The sequence below is a fragment of the Podarcis filfolensis genome, assembly GCF_964270895.1.
Source record: "Podarcis filfolensis genome assembly, chromosome: 5".
Lineage (NCBI taxonomy): Eukaryota > Metazoa > Chordata > Lepidosauria > Squamata > Lacertidae > Podarcis > Podarcis filfolensis.
This window is the reverse complement of record NC_139608.1, coordinates 60,836,801-60,854,685: the sequence shown is the minus strand read 5'-3', so window position 1 is coordinate 60,854,685 and position 17,885 is coordinate 60,836,801. Positions and strand designations below refer to the sequence as shown.

The window sequence follows — 17,885 nt, the reverse complement described above, 5'->3', positions numbered from 1 at the left end:
TGTCGGCAACCTGTGAAGGAGCCTGAAGTATTATAGTCAGCGTGTCAATGTAATCAATATAAATAATATAAAAGATTGACTAAAAATTAAGTAACCCTTTGGCTTTGTCCTTGGATACCAAGTGTGAAAATTAATGGAACAGCCATAAAGCCAAGAAGAAAGTAAAATTTCTTACTTCAGATTTCTAGAAATGAGAATAGCTGCTGGCTGCTTAGCGAGGCTGAATTAGCAAAGCTTGCTTACAGCACATAGGGAAAATTGCCTGGGATCAGTTATGCTTCAGGCAGACCTTGCCAAAACCTTCTGTTCATGTTTTAATGAAGATAAACAGGTACAAATCCAGACTTCATGTCAAATGAACTTCACTGGGTGGCATCAATTTTATATTTAATTCATAAGAAAAACTTGTTTTTAATAAGTTATTTTGCACAACAAAGTATTGGTTCTGGTAACAAGCTGCAATGCCAAGGTGTTTCAGACTCTGATAATCACATATCTGACTTGTTATACAGATGAACTGCTGTAACCACAGGAAATTGGCTGAGGGGAAAGATCAACAGTCCTCTGACAGAGAAATTTGAAAGAAAAGGATGGTATAAAACTATTCAGAGTATTCTGGACAAAGTATTCTGGAGTACATTTTATAAATGCACGCATGTAAGCTGCACATACAAATGCTTTGCAAGTCAGATAACCATGTGGCACATAGCGAAATAATATTTCTTCCTATACAAAACCTAGAGAATAGCTTCTAAGTTTTTTCAGGGTCAGTTTTGTTCTCATGATGAGATCTTCAGAAAGCGACATACACACTGTGGTTTCGAGATTGCTCTAATATGAGAGACAGGACTTGACACATGTTATTTTATCTCCTTCCCATCCATTCCGTTTCTATTATTTCAAATATTTGTTTTAAGATCTTTGCCTCTCTTAAAGCTCCCCATTATTAAAATTCATCCTTCCCTACACAGGTACAGCAAGGCTTGTGAAGGTGAGTGGCAGATAGATTGACATTTATTCCCTGTTGTCACACTACAATCTAATGAAAAAAGATTATTTATTTGAAGATAAAATGCAATGAGAAATACCTTTCCTATGATACATTCAAATGTATAAGAGTTACAAAGGCAGATAAGGGCACTGGTAGTTTTACAAGGAACATTTATTTATATACAAAAGAGATCTGCAATCTAATTTTGTTTTTGTTGTTTTTTTGTTGCACATTGTTTAACCTTAAGCCTCAGTATGGTTTCTGACATATTTGCTTTCTTACAGCTATCATCCAGTTCTGCACACCAATCACTTGGCATTTATCCTTCAGAATACACTTTCTCTGAGAACACTGGTTTCAATTCATGACGCTGAAAGAAGAGTACCACTCACCGCACATCAGCTGATTTTCTTTCAGGTTCTGAAATGATGTTCCTTGTAAACTCCTGGGGAAAGCACAAACTGTTTCTTCTGAGATCCGAACTGAAGCATTTCTAGCCCAGTGTAAAACCCATTTGAGATTACAGTCACAGGTGAGAGAATCAGTGTAGAAATGTCTGAAATGAAACCCAAAACCAATCAATACTATCCCTTTCAACATGATTTTTATACAGCGATTGTCACAGAAAACTAATCATTGAAACACTGACAACATTTCACAAATCTTAGTTAAGTAGCTCTTAGAAGAAAGCTAGACAGATAATCCGAGTGGCGTCCGGCACTAATGACACATCAGTAGCAAGGACAAGTTGTGCATCCTCTATCTGCACATAATCATCCACATCCATTCATCTCTCCTCCATGAGGCTGAACATGTTGTTGCATGCCACCCCAGTCTCCAAGCAGTGTAAGATTCCTGGGGTTCCAGACACCCCCCAGGGTTTGGTCTTCTTGGAGTGAGGCACAGCAGAGACTATGTTGCATTTATGATCTATGATTTATTCACACATATATACAAAAGAGGTTTAAAGACTCTCTCAAGGCAACCTGAGCCTGCAATGGAGGGGCTCACAGCATTAGCACCCAGAACGTCTTGCTTTTTCCATAGCCAGTGCTTTTCTTCTAGGAAAAAGGTGCCAGTGCTGTGTACCTTTGAGTGCCCCCAGAAAAAGAGCACTGGCCACAGACTTGGATTGAAGCAGAAATTAAGAATGGCTCTCATTCTCAGGCTTCTGTCTGCAGCCTCCTTCCAGTTCAGCTCCCACACACAGCTCTACTCTGGCTATTGTCCTTCTCACTACCATCCAGGTGTCCTTCTCACTACCATCCATTTGTCTTCTGGCACAGAGCAGCTTCCTTTCTTATACTAATGACATTTAAAGGTAAAGGTAAAGGGACCCCTGACCATTAGGTCCAGTCGTGGCCGACTCTGGGGTTGCGGCGCTCATCTCGCTTTATTGGCCAAGGGAGCTGGCATACAGCTTCCGGGTCATGTGGCCAGCATGACTAAGCCACTTCTGGCAAACCAGAGCAGCACACAGAAACACCGTTTACCTTCCCACCGGAGCGGTACCTATTTATCTACTTGCACTTTGACATGCTTTCGAACTGCTAGGTTGGCAGGAGCAGGGACCGAGCTGTGGTTTAACCCACAGTGCCACCCGTGTCCCAATGGCATGTACTTAGAGCCAATTAACTCACCAAGAAACCAGCCTAGCTCCTTCAACAATGGAAGCCCCCAATCTCACAAAACTGTTTCTCTGTAGGCACAGAACATGCATTTCCCCCCAGCTAAGCATGGTTCCAACTTAGGACATTTCTGATAGCTGCAAATAGAGGAAGGGCAATTCACTTGCACGTCCTGGGTTAAATCAAGGTTTACATGTGCTTGAAGCACCCCCTCTAAAAGCAATGGAACTTTTAAGTCATGGCTACTGTAAGTCCCATTTATTGAAATGGTTCTATTTTAATAAAGATTAAGTTTAGAGCCAACCCTTGCATTTCTTTTCATTTATTGCTTACAATCTTCCTGAGCAAAGCCCAAAGTAGCTAACTGCAAACAGAAAGCAATACAGTGGTACCTCTGGTTACATACTTAATTCGTTCTGGAGCTCCGTTCTTAACCTGAAACTGTTCTTAACCCGAAGCACCACTTTAGCTAATGGGGCCTCCTGCTGCTGCTGTGCCACTGCTGCACAATTTCTGTTCTCATCCTGAAGCAAAGTTCTTAACCTGAGGTACTATTTCTGGGTTAGCGGAGTCTGTAACCTGAAGCGTCTGTAACCTGGAGCGTATGTAACCCAAGGTACCACTGTAGAGGCAATGCAATCATCCAGACCCTATGATCATCATCTGAAGCTCTTCTTCGTATGCCTCGTCTGTGAGAGGTCTTCAGGGCAGCAACACAAGAACGGGCCTTTTCTGCAGTGGCTCCCCGCTTGCAGAATACTCTCCCCCAAGGAGGCTCACCTGGCGCCTTCATTACGTATTTGAGGTGCCTGGCACAAACATTCCTTTTCTCTAATGTTTTTGGCTAATTAATTGGCTAATCTATGGCCTTTTAAACTAGGGTGAGGGATTGTTTTTGTTTGTTATTACGATATGCATTTTTGTGTCGTTTTGGATGAAGGGTGGCATAGAAATCTGATAAATAGCAATAATAATAAAACAACCAAACATACCATAGATCAAAATATAAAACAAGTTTAACCCACGTGTCAAAGCAATGATAGAATCTGTAGAATCCATTATAATTAATTTAATAACAGGGTTCCTCCTCCTGGCCTTGATGTCTCAACTGCAGGTTCCCATACTTCACTTCACTCATCTAATGATAGGAACTTCTTGTCGGTGGGATGATCCCATGCCACTGGGGAGCGTGCCAGGACATTCTTCAAAACATGCTTGAACTAATTTGTGCTTACCATTAATGTCCTAAACCATTCAGTATCTTCTCCTGTATAGCTCTATGCCTCTGCAAGCCTATGTAAACAGCGCTGCTATTTGCCCACGAGTCTGATTATGCCATCACGACACTACGTAAACAATGCGGCTCTTTAATCAGATGTTTTGTTTGTCTTCTTGGACAGCAGGATAAAGATATGGGTGTTTTAGTTGAGCTTTGTGCTCTGCATGGATGCACCATTCCACCTTTCCCTTTATTAATGGGATATGTATACATGCCAAGGAGGAGTTTGCCTCCCAGGTCCAGTAGCTTGATGAATTTAAATGACATCCTCCTTCCACTTATGGATGTTTGGGAACAATGAAAGCTCTCGTCTTAGTGTCCAATTCAACATACGCTCTTAAGCTTACAGTGCTATATGAGGTATTTGAGACGTGGGTTATTTAAGAGTACAGAATTAAAATAATAATAATAATAACAACCCTCACTATGTGAAAGCACATAGCCAGGTTATCTACTGTATGTGACTTAGGATTTAAACATTTTAACTGGAGAAGTGGGGAACCCAGTTTTTCAGAATTACTGAGGTAGAATTAATTTTGGCTCTCAACCTGGGAATTTAAATTTGGCATTTCAAGTGACAGAGAGAGAGAAAATACATTGAGTGTAGTCACTGTGCATCTGCTGCTCAGGAAATCACCCAGGTAAGAGTTGGCAGGCTACCACATGTGAGAGGTGTGGCTGCAATCCAATGGATGTGATTGGAGCGAACCTCCACGGAATGCCCTTTCTGGAATGGTGATATTTATTTTCTCAGGCTTGTATATATACTGTGGGGAAGGGCCATAGCTCAGCAGAGAATCTTTGTAGGCAGAGCATCTGTTTTGCATGCAGAAGGTCCCAAGTTCAATCCCTGGCATCTCCAGGTAGGGTTGGCAGACTCCTTGTCAGAAACCCTTGAGAGCTGCTGCCAGTCAGTGTAGATCAGGCAACCCCAAACTCGGCCCTCCAGCTGTTTTGGGCCTACAACTCCCATCATCCCTAGCTAACAGGACCAGTGGTCAGGGATGATGGGAGTTGTAGTCCCAAAACATCTGGATGGCTGAGTTTGGGGATGCCTGGTGTAGATAATACTGAGCTAGACTAACATTTGGTTGGACTTGATGTAAGGCTCTGTTAGGTTTTATTCTCTCTCTCCTGTTTAGTTTTAAGCTGTTAGGTTAGTTCATTTGTATTGTTTTCAGTAATATTAAATGGATTGATTTTTCTCTAATGACGTATCTACTTTTTTGACACCATGATTATCTGCAAAAAGTGTCTGGTACGGGTTTTTTTTTAGTTCTACTGTTGCCCATTTGACATGCTCAGAACCACTCTGGGCACAATTTTGTGGAAAAGTGGCATACAGACAAAGAGGCCCAGCCTATGATGTTTTGATGCCTGAGGCAAATTGCAAGATGGCGTCCTCCCCACCCCACAATTCCATCTCCCAAAACCAACCAGATGGAGGCTGAACCTTGCTTCAACAGTAGTGATGGAACAAAGCATCCTCCACTGAGGACAGCATGCTAGCTAAGCAGGGATCATGGTAGGCACAACACCTTGCTACAACACCTTTACTACCTTATAGCCACTCTATCAGCTGCCTGAGGCATCTGCCTTACTCTGCCTAGCGAAAGCCATAGATGGATATCTGCATTATGCCTTCCAAAGCATTTGACTTTGATGGGCCTGCACTATAGACTTTCAGTTCCATAATTCCAGCAGACGATGTCAAATTCTATTTCTAATTTAGCGAAATCAATAACAGTATATAGGCTCTGTACTATTTAACTGCCACATGGAAGTCTTTAAGCAGAGGTTGGATGGCCATCTGTCATGTATGATCTAGTTGAGATTCCTCCATTGAAGGGGGTTGGACTAGATGATGCTTGGAATCCCTTCTAACTCTACAATTCTATGAGTCTATGCAAGTAATTATAGAAGCACTATTTACCCTCTACACTCGTTAATTTTTCATCATTATTTTTATTGTTTAATAAAATCCCCCCATCTGCTAGAAAAGAGGAATGTTTAAATGTTTTAACTCTAATAAGTAGGTTTAATCTAAGTAGGGTTATAATGAACATATAAGATATTTTATGTAAACACTGTAAGGAATTAATTTGCTTGTTCTCTGCTTCCATCCACCCCTTCATAAAATGTTAAGGGAAATCAACCATAAAGCTTTAGCATTTTTTTAAAAAAACAACTTCAAATTAAAAATCACAATGAAACAATTATTACAACCCTACTATTCTGGCTCCAACACAACTGTTTAATATTCCAGTGATCTGAAAATATTCCACGTGACAGAAAAGGATTAGAATGTGTTTTACAAAAGGCACATAAGGAATTTGTATTAATTTCACTGAACATACAATGCTGAAAATCTATAGAATGATGAAGCTAATCACAGTAATATGTGTAAATGGTGCCAAAATGGGCCTTTACCTAATCAAGGCATACTTACAAGGCTTTCAGAGCTAAAAGCTCAGAGAAGAGTCCATTCATGAGACTTGAAAAAATGTTCCCTGATAAATTCCTAAAAGGGAAAAAAGATTTTTTTAAAAAAAGACATATCAAATCACACCACTTTTTTTGTTCTCACAAAAAAGCAGCCAAGGAATATCCAATTAGGCCAAACATATCCTTTGCAAAAGTAGGATCTGATTTTACAATACTTCACATTTACTACCATCTCTAGACTTTCTAACCTTGGGACCACCCGGGCTCTTTAAAAAAATGGTGCCTGGATGCAGTGATGGTTCAACAAACTGAGAATGAATCCTGGTAAGATGGAGACTCTGTGTGTAAAAGGTTCCCAGGTCCTGGAGTTTGGGGAGTTCACTGGTTCTGGATGGGTTGCACTCCCTCTGAAAGAGCAGGTGAGTAGTTTGGAGGTGCTCCTCGATCCATCTTTGTCACCGGAGGCACAGGTGACACCTGTGGCAATGAATGCTTGTTATCAACTCAGGTTGGTGCAACAACTGCACCCTTTCCTGGACAGGGATAGCTTAGCCGCTGTGATTCATGCATTGGCTACCTCATGACAGGACTACTGCACTCTCTGTTGGACTTGCCTTGCAATTGATCTCAATGCAGAATGCTACATCCAGATTGAGCAGAGTACCTGGAGGCAAACATATTATACCAGAGCTAAGAAATCTGCTGATCAGCTGCCATGTTCAAGGGCCTGTTAACACTGACAACCCTAAAGGACCTCCCTGAAAGACTTTCTGCCCCTATATATATTTGGGGAGACTCTACTTCATGGCACCACACCCTACAAAATATAGGGTGGTGACCCAAAGACAGACACTTTCTGCTGTTGGCTCTATTCTGTGGAAGGCCATACAAGAAGGAGCAACCACCCATTGGTTCAGACATCTTGTGAAGACTTATATTTTCCCCCAGGCTTTACCTGACCCAAAAGATTGGACTCTGATATCAATGTATGAATTCCCCGAATCTCTGTATTACTTTCCTTCATATGTTTTTTATATTGTTTTACTGGTTTTAGGCTGTATTTTTTTGTTTTTGTTTTAATGGATATTGGTTTTATATTGTGCATAACGTAGACCACTAAGCAATTTAGAAATGTTTTTAAATAAATAAATAGGGTGTGTTTCAGCAAACATGTTTTGTTTGTAACATGATTGGGTTCTTCCTCCTCCCTGCAAAAAAAATAAAATCAAAAAACATCCCTACTCATTATTTGTTCTGTGCTTGTCTCTGGCAGTGAAGAGAGTGATTAGCTGTTCCAGTAACATTTACACAGTAACCAGAGACGTTGTTACATGATATTGTACAGCTAATCATTGGTGATTATTCAGAGTCAGGATGAAATAGAAATCAGAGGTACTTGAATCAAATAAATGAATAAAATTTAAAGAAGCTTAATTTGCAGCAGAAGGAATATTTATATTTTCAAAAATCCAAGCAGAGATTTCAGTCGATCCATCAAAATGGGTCTAGATATATTATTAAAGGAAAACACCAGTCTTCTACATCACCTGATATTTAGAGCAGAGTATTCCTAAGAGATGTATGAATTACTGAGAGCCCCATTACGCTTTCAAAATTACTCTGCGTAACTCATCCTTAGAACAAGCAACATGGCCACTGAGGAGGAAGATGCAAAGAAAATGTGCTGCCTTTAAAATGTGCAATTTACAATCATGTTTCAAATATGAACAGCTCACCACACATAAATATGGCCAAGGGATAAATAAGCAAGTCATGAAAAGACAGGCCAGTATATTAGTCAGGCATATTTTTAGCTATCAGCTACCATCATCCACATCTGCCATAAAATATGAACCATTTCAGTAAACTTCCTCAGTTAAAAAAATTAATATATAATGTAAGTATTAAACTCAAACCAGAAGAGGGCAGAGGGGGAGGAAGGGAGAAATCAATCACAAATAATGGTGTGCCATAAATTTTAAGTCAGATTCTAATAGTGGAAAAAATATGAGACATGAACATCTCTTCTCACAAGGGAAGTCTCCTACAGAGAAAATGAAAAGCAGATAGGGTGGTGGAACTCATGGTAAGGGGATTGTTCCAGCAGAAGCAGCATTTCTGCTTGCTGGACAAAACAACCTCTCCTCTCCTGCCCCTGTGTACTGTTCTGGAGATTCTCCTTTCCTTCCAAGCAGATTTCAGGAAGACACAGCAGAGGGAGGAGGGTCCTATTGCCATAGCGGGAGTCATTGGGCTGGATTCTGCTAGCACAACATCTTGCATCAATTTGTCCCATAGCATATAACTATATCAAGCGTATGAACAGCATTTATCAGAGAAGATTAAGTGCTGAGCCCCAGCCACCAAAGACGTGAGGTAAAAACTAAGTTTGTTGTTGTTTAGTCATTTAGTCGCGTCCAACTCTTCGTGACCCCATGGACCAGAGCACGCCAGGCACTCCTGTCTTCCACTGCCTCCCGCAGTTTGGTCAAACTCATGCTGGTAGCTTCGAGAACACTTTCCAACCATCTCGTCCTCTGTCGTCCCCTTCTCCTTGTGCACTCAATCTTTCCCAACATCAGGGTCTTTTCCAGGGAGTCTTCTCTTCTCATGAGGTGGCCAAAGTACTGGAGCCTCAGCTCCAAGATCTGTCCTTCCAGTGAGCACTCAGGGCTGCTTTTCTTAAGAATGGAGAGGTTTGATCTTCTTGTAGTCCATGGGACTCTCAAGAGTCTCCTCCAGCACCATAATTCAAAAGCATCCATTCTTCAGCGATCAGCCTTCTTTATGGCCAGCTCTCATTTCCATACATCACTACTGGGAAAACTATAGCTTTAGTTTTTTTTTATAATAATATTTATTAACGTTTCAAGAAATTACAAACATAAGAAAGAAAAAAGTAATAAAACAAAAAATTACAAAAAACTGAAAAATTAAAAATTAAAAACAAATCAATTTTTCCATAGCTTATCTTTCATTTACTTGTTTCCTTGACTTCCTCACACCTTCCTTTTTTATATTCTAGTTCAATTAGTTAATTCAGCAAATCCTTTCCATCTTTGTTTTTATCTTAATATCTTAAAATGTTGTGACTTTACATTCTCACCTGTTGTCAACCCATTTTTACATACTCCTTTATAACATTACTGCTAAAACCACATAACTTCATTCCAGCATCCTTCTAACATTCCTTAATTTTGCAATGTTTCTGTAGATAGTCTTTAAACTTCTTCCAACCTTCTTCTACCGATTCTTCTCCCTGGTCTCGGATTCTGCCAGTCATTTCCGCCAATTCCATATAATCCATCACCTTTATCTGCCATTCTTCCTTGGTGGGTAAATCTTGTGTCTTCCAATACTTTGCGATGAGTATTCTTGCTGCTGCTGTAGCGTACATAAAGAAAGTTCTGTCCTTCTTTAGCACCAATTGGCCGACCATGCCCAGGAGAAAGGCCTCTGGTTTCTTCAAAAAGGTATATTTAAATACCTTCTTCATTTCATTATAGATCATCTCCCAGAAAGCCTTAATCCTTGGGCACGTCCACCAAAGGTGAAAGAATGTACCATCAATCTCTTTACATTTCCAACATTTATTATCCGGCAAATGATATATTTTTGCAAGCTTGACTGGCGTCATGTACCACCTGTATATTATTTTCATAATATTCTCTCTTAAGGCATTACATGCCGTAAATTTCATACCTGTGGTCCATAACTGTTCCCAGTCAGCCAACATAATGTTATGTCCAACATCTTGTGCCCATTTAATCATAGCAGATTTCACCGTTTCATCCTGAGTGTTCCATTTCAACAGCAAGTTATACATTCTTGATAAAATCTTAGTTTTGGGATCTAACAGTTCTGTTTCCAATTTTGATTTTTCCACCTGGAAGCCAATTTTCTTGTCCAAATTGTAAGCCTCCATTATTTGATAATAATGAAGCCAATCTCGCACTTTGTCTTTTAGTTTCTCAAAGCTCTGCAATTTCAATTTGTCTCTCTCTTGTTCCAAAATTTCCCAATATTTCGGCCATTTGGCCTCCATATTGAGCTTTTTCTGAGCCTTCGCTTCCATCGGTGACAACCACCTTGGGGTTTTATTTTCAAGTAAGTCTTTATATCTTGTCCAAACATTAAACAGTGCTTTCCTGACAATATGGTTTTTAAATGCTTTATGTGCTTTGACCTTATCATACCACAAATATGCATGCCACCCAAATACATTGTTGAAACCTTCTAAGTCCAAAATGTCTGTGTTTTCAAGAAGCAGCCATTCTCTCAGCCAGCAAAATGCGGCTGATTCATAGTAAAGTTTAAGGTCTGGCAGGGCAAATCCACCTCTTTCTTTTGCATCAGTTAGCATTTTAAATTTTATTCTGGGTTTCTTGCCCTGCCAGACAAATCTAGAAATATCTCTCTGCCACTTCTTGAAGCAGTCCATTTTATCCAAAATTTGCAGTGTTTGAAACAAAAACAACATTCTTGGCAATACATTCATTTTTATCACAGCGATACGGCCTAGCAATGAAAGCTTCAGATTTGACCATATTTCTAGGTCCTTTTTCACTTCCATCCAACATTTTTCATAGTTATCTTTAAATAAATTCACATTCTTAGCAGTCATATTAACCCCCAGGTATTTCACTTTCTTAACCAATATAGCTTTAACTATACGGACCTTTGTTGGCAAGGTTATGTATCTGCTTTTTAAGATGCTGTCTAGGTTTGTCATTGCTTTTCTCCCAAGAAGCAGGAGTCTTTTAATTTCGTGACTGCTGTCACCATCTGCAATGATCATGGAGCCCAAGAAAGTAAAAATCTCTCACGGCCTCCATTTCTTCCCCTTCTATTTGCCATGAGGTGATGGGCCCAGTGGCCATGATCTTCGTTTTTTTTATGTTGAGCTTCAGACCATATTTTGCGCCCTCCTCTTTCATCCTCATTAAAAGGTTCTTTAATTCCTCCTCACTTTCTGCCATCAAGGTTGTGTCACCTGCATATCTGAGGTTGTTGATATTTCTTTCGGCAATCTTAATTCTGGATTGGGATTCATCCAGCCCAGCCTTTCGCATGATGAATTCTGCATATAAGTTAAATAAGCAGGGAAACAATATACAGCCTTGTTGTACTCCTTTCCCAATTTTGAACCAATCAGTTGTTCCATATCCAGTTCTAACTGTAGCTTCTTGTCCCACATAGAGATTTCTCAGGAGACAGATGAGGTGAACAGGCACTCCCACTTCTTTAAGAACTTGCCATAGTTTGCTGTGGTCGACACAGTCAAAGGCTTTTGCATAGTCAATGAAGCAGAAGTAGATGTCTTTCTGGAACTCTCTAGCTTTCTCCATAATCCAGTGAATGTTTGCAATTTGGTCTCTGGTTCCTCTGCCCCTTCGAAATCCAGCTTGCACTTCTGGGAGTTCTCAGTCCACATACTGCTTAAGCCTGCCTTGTAGAATTTTAAGCAATACTTTTAAATCAGGTCTGAAGTCCCTAAGTCATGGTCTTTAAGTGTGCTAGGAGATAGTCATACATACACACCAGAAGGCAAGCCCCTGGATTCCTTTAACAGAATACCCTTGCAACAGCAGCATTGGAGGGGCAGGCACAGCCAACCACATCCCCTCCACCAACCAAAAATTAACCAATGCCTAACCGCAACCTTACAAGTTGTGACCATTTGCTACGCAGTAGGCAAAACCCAAATGGCACCAGCCAATCAGCCAAATGGTAAAATTCCTACCAGGCCCCTGCCCCAAAGCAGATGACCCCATGACAGGCATAGCAAGGTCAGCGCGAACAAACCCTAAATAAAGGGAGGGTAGGCGGGTAATCCAATGTGCGCAGTAAAAAGAGAAAGCTCAGCGTTGCGCACAGGGAACACATATAGCAACCCCATCAATCAAATAAAATTGCAACAATAAATTTTTCCCAGCAACAATTGAAGGTGTCCAATCAAATCTGCAGCCATCCAAACTAACCCGCCTAGCAACAGGGGATGTCATGGTTGCTCCCACCGCAACACATGCTCTCCATGAAGGAGAACCCACTTTCTCATTGTTCCTGTACAAAAAATGTTGTTTTCTCCTACTACCTTCACTCTAATATGCTTCCCAATCTAATCTCTAAAGCTCAATTGTTCCTCTCTGCCTACGACACCACTCCCTTACCCGCACCCCATGGTTTTTCACTCTGGCCCCGGCCTATCCCATACTTCCTGTTTCTTCCCTATTGGTTCTCATTAGCAAGTGACCTCATTTCCTCCTTTTGCACCTTATCAACCACTTGGCATAAACCTCTTACCTTTAGCCACAAATTCTTATCACTATGTTAAGATTTCCTTTCAGTCATATATGGTAATACCATATTTGCAAATTAAGGAAATAGGTATCTTAATTTGTGCTTTAAGGACTTTTATTTATTTATTTATTTGTAAATGTAAAAAAAAAAAAAGAATTTTACACTAATAAAAAAGAAACAGAAGAAAAGAAGTACTGAGACTGCATGTGTACATAGCAAACAATTAATCAACTTAAATGAGTGCCAAACAACACACTGACTACTTCATTAAAATTGATCAGTCTGCGATAGTGCCTCTGAAGGTAACCCAGTGAGAAGATTATTAGTTTTTCTGAACGGCTCATTTGTCTCCAAATTATCAATTAATCTGGCAATCCCTTTATAATTCTACTACCATTTTGATCTTTCAAATGCTTTTCAGGACAATAAAGGCTAGAAATTAAAACACTATCAGCAGGTGAATATTAACAACTGTATAGTACAGTTATGAGATTGTTCAAGGTATGTGAGATACACCACCAAGTATTAGACTTGAATGCAGAAAAAAGACTGAAAGTAATTCTGTTGAAGGAACACATGCCATGCCCCTGAAGATTCTGCTTAAATCTATTTGGATAGATTCAGAACTGTGCATGAGGCAAAACTGTTGTGTGTGGATCAATTTGGTGATTAATGTAATATGGTGGAATATAGACCTTCTTGACATATCCTAGAGTTAATATAATCAAATCACAGATGGTATTGACCTGATTGCACATAATCTTGGTTTTTGCTTTATGCAAGCTATACACAAACACCTAAACTTCTATTCCTGTTTTTAAATATTCTGTTACCTTTTATACAAAACACATTGTGCCTGCATTTCCTATGTAATAGTTAGGAGATAGTCATACATACACACCAGAAGGCAAGCTCTTACATACTTGTTCAAATCAAAAAGAGTATGTCCTCCCCCCGACACCTTATGTTGCTTACATACCACTAAGAGCTTTGCAAGTTCTAGTTTTACTTTTTGCTTAACAGTTTTCAACATCTACTTCAAACTTAGCATACTCAAACCGTACAAACATTAAATTTTTTCGAATGGTTTTTGCTGCCTTTGGGTTTTGTAGGTGGCAGCTGCTCTCGCTGGCCCTAGCGTCATTTGCCCCACTGTCATTTAATCTGATTGGCTGCAGCAACACATATGATTTAGTGTCATCATTCAGACATAACATCATGGCAAAACCTTGGTCAAGGAGTCATCCCAGACAATCACTTTAATTTAGTGTTGTGCCGAAATGTTCCAGCTGGAACTCTTTCATCATATTCATTGGAGGCTGGGTGTGTGTTTGTCTGTGTGAGTAAGAGAGGGGGAAACAAATCTGAAGGGAAAAGTTCAGTCTTTGATGGGCTAGAGCAGGCATGGCCAAACTCGGGTCTCCAGATGTTTTGGGACTACAATTCCCATCATCCCTGACCACTGGTCTTGTTAGCTAGGGATGATGGGAGTTGTAGTCCCAAAACATCTCGAGAGCCGAGTTTGGCCATGCTTGGGCTAGACATAACCTTCAGGGCAGGGGACTTAACATTAACATCTGGACGCACTGAAGGCGTCCCCCCTTTAACTGCAAAGCCATATGCACACACATACCCCACTTGTCATTGTGGTAAGTGGCAGCAGCATTCCTAATCTGGTCCAGAGCCATTGCTCCTCCTTTATGGAAGGGTGCTATATCACCCTTGCAGCTACACTGTTCAGGTAAAAATGGCTGTCACCCGTCATGGATAGGCACAGTCTTTTATTTAAATCCCACAATGCTCTGGGAGGGATGCTACACTGTGATATAGCATCCATCCAGAAACGTCTGAGGGGGTGTGGGTAGAAATGACCCCCAGATGGGCTAGGAACTCTGCCACCACACAACACAGCAGGGAGAAATGAGGTTCAAGAGAATGATGCCAAAGAAGATGAATTAGTAAAAAAAAAAATGGTACTAAGAAAAAGCACCAGAGGCTTCCACCAATAGGAAGGAAAGAAGCAAATTTCTTAAAGCAAACTTCTGCACCATCATCTCCCTACCAGTGCTATTTTTCTAGAAAAAGAGGTGCCAGAGCTCACCATGAACGCATCCCTCGGTCTCTTATAATGGCAATTGAGCCCACCTGAGAGCTGCTGGAACTGAGCTCTGGCGAGTTTCGACCGAAAAATAGCCCTGCATAACCCCATTCCAAGGGAGGTGGTAGTTCTCGCAGCACTCTAGGATTTTTCAGAAGGGGGGAACTGAGACCCACGAGTGCCTGCTCCCAAGAATGTAACTCCATTCATGTAACTCTGGATAAATTAATTTAAACTCTTAGGAAAGTTACAATTCCTTTAAGGCATAATGATGAGTCGGTTTTCCTAATTGCAATAGCTGGTGTTTTTGATAGTTTTGAAAAGTACAATACTCACAATTTATGAAGGTTTTTAAGGCCAACAAAGATTTCAGGTGTTAAACAGCCAATTCTGTTATTAGAAAGATCCCTAAATAAAAAAAGGGAGGGGATAGCATTAATGAAGGAAAGTGCAAAATCATGAATAGTCTCATTAGCATTTTATCCTCATACAACCTTTAGACAGCTCATACAATTTTAAAAAGGATAACTGTTTTCTAAAATATAAGATTTATCCAAAATATATAGTAAACACAAAACTAATACTTTCCAGACAAGTACTTCAATAAAATATGTTATTGTATTTAATCTGACTTCTTCATAAATTAGTCGTATGTATAGAGCCCCCCACAATGCCAATTTTTAAAGTGATGTTAAAGAGATCATAATCCACACACAAAAGGAATGGGTACTACCAGACCCACAGCTGGGGGCAGCCAGGAGGTTTGATGGATGCAAGGGGTGTGTGTCTTAAACAAGGGAACTAAAAGTGTGTCTGAACTAGAGCATCCATCGATCATCACCTAATGCCTTATGTCTTGTACCACCAGCATTCTAGGCTCTCAGGAGACCAGACAGAACAGGCCTTAGGGAAAGGTACCCAGACTGCAAACAAGCTGTACCACTTTTAGATTGAATATGATCAGTTGACTCTCCAAACCAACTGCAACACCGTATAGCTCATACAGCTGCTGCAGGCAAGCCACTCATGTCCAAATAACCTGGCAGTAAAGCCTCTACTTCTTGTTTCAATTCACTGCCCTGGCTCACCGGCTCAAGGGTTACTGCCCTGGATTGTGATACCTGCCTGTCTTTGCCCTACTGTATTGCTGCCTTGGAATTCTTATGCCAGGCTGTTATTCTGCACTTGGTCCTGGTTCTTTGATCCTTGTCTGACAGATCTCGTGCCTAATCTGTAATCACAAATGTTGCCCTACTCTTCCTTAACCCACTCACAGCTCAACTTCATCGGCACCCATTTCAGAACTAGAAGAGATGGTTCAACTTACCGTAATTTTCGCTCCAAAACACGCACTTTTTTGCTCCTAGAAAGTAAGGGAAAATCCCTGTGCGTGTTATGGAGCGAATGCACTCGACCGGAGCCATGGCTGCCGTCAGTCAAGCAAAGCGGGAGCCGCTTGCAGGGCTTTGCACGGCTCTAGCTTTGATTGCTTTACAGCCAGGAGGAGGGGGAGGAGCCGAGGAGGAGGGAGGGAAGGAGAGCCATGGCAGCAAAGTGGGCAGCAGCCGCTTACACACGAGGAGGGACAAACGGGAGGCATAGCGAGCCGGAAAAGCGCCGTGTAGCCAGCAACAGCTGCTGCAGCCTCAGCTAGCAAAGGTCCGTGCGCTCTCTAAACGGAGCAATGAGGCTGCAGAGGGACGGCAGGGCACAGGAGGGCTCTGAGCCACGAGCGCAGTGAAAACCAGTAAAAAAGTTTTTAAAAAGGCTGCTGGGGACAGGAGGGCACGGGATGAGGGAGAGGGGGAAATTACGATTCTCCCAGCGTCTCAGCTGATCCGCTGAGCAGGACTTGGGTTGCAGGGGATTCACCATTAGCTGCGTAAAGCAGCAAAGAGGGAGAGAAGGAGCAAAGCGGGAGAGGAAAGGAGCTGCTTACACTGCTGTAAGTGGCTGCTGTCTGGTTGGCTCCTTTAAAGCAACAGTGCTCTTTCCCTCCCCCCTCCCCGCTCAGCTCACCGAAAAGCTCCTTTTCCACACACCCCACGCGAACTCCTTCTCCCCTTAAACCCCTCTCCTGCATCATTAGCAGCATCCTTCTCTACACACCCCACGCGTGTTCCTTCTCCCCATAAACCCCTCTCCTGCATCATTAGCAGCATCCTTCTCCACACACCCCACATGAGCTCCTTCTCCCCTTAAACCCCTCTCCTGCATCATTAGCAGCATCCTTCTCTACACACCCCACGCGTGTTCCTTCTCCCCATAAACCCCTCTCCTGCATCATTAGCAGCATCCTTCTCCACACACCCCACATGAGCTCCTTCTCCCCTTAAACCCCTCTCCTGCATCATTAGCAGCATCCTTCTCTACACACCCCACGCGTGTTCCTTCTCCCCATAAACCCCTCTCCTGCATCATTAGCAGCATCCTTCTCTACACACCCCACACGAGCTCCTTCTCCCCTTAAACCCCTCTCCTGCATCATTAGCAGCATCCTTCTCTACACACCCCACGCGTGTTCCTTCTCCCCATAAACCCCTCTCCTGCATCATTAGCAGCATCCTTCTCCACACACCCCACATGAGCTCCTTCTCCCCTTAAACCCATCTCCTGCATCATTAGCAGCATCCTTCTCTACACACCCCACGCGTGTTCCTTCTCCCCATAAACCCCTCTCCTGCATCATTAGCAGCATCCTTCTCCACACACCCCACATGAGCTCCTTCTCCCCTTAAACCCATCTCCTGCATCATTAGCAGCATCCTTCTCCACACACCCCACGCGTGTTCCTTCTCCCCTTAAACCCCTCTTCTGCATTATTAGCAGCATCCTTCTCCACACACCCCACGCGTGTTCCTTGTCCCTTGAATGCTTTTCCTTCCCTCCCCACTTAAAACGTGGTTACAAAGCACGGATCCACATGGATCCTCAGGATTTTTGCACTGGGTCACCCCAAGTTCACCATCAGATCACATAGCATATCCATGGCTACAGCCTGCACCAAAAAACACACACGCACCCACTGTTTCATGGGGCTGCAATGGCGCAAAAACGTGGTTACAAAGCATGGCTCCACGTGGATCCTCAGGATTTTTGCATTGGGCTACCCCAAACTCACCGTCGGATCACGTCTGTGGCCAC

At 41.9% G+C, this 17,885-nt stretch overlaps 1 protein-coding gene across 2 annotated transcripts in view; it reads right to left on the bottom strand.

Moving 5' to 3' along the window:
* ADGRA1 (adhesion G protein-coupled receptor A1) overlaps positions 1-17,885 on the bottom strand; it is a 313,062-nt gene that overhangs the window by 198,799 nt on the left and 96,378 nt on the right. For both annotated transcript variants that reach the window (XM_083616838.1, XM_083616839.1), the window contains 3 exons: positions 15,078-15,149; positions 6,348-6,419; positions 1,384-1,547 (listed from right to left, as the gene is read on the bottom strand). In XM_083616838.1, coding sequence (XP_083472964.1) covers positions 1,384-1,547; positions 6,348-6,419; positions 15,078-15,149 — 308 coding nt within the window. The remainder of the gene's footprint in view (positions 1-1,383; positions 1,548-6,347; positions 6,420-15,077; positions 15,150-17,885) is intronic.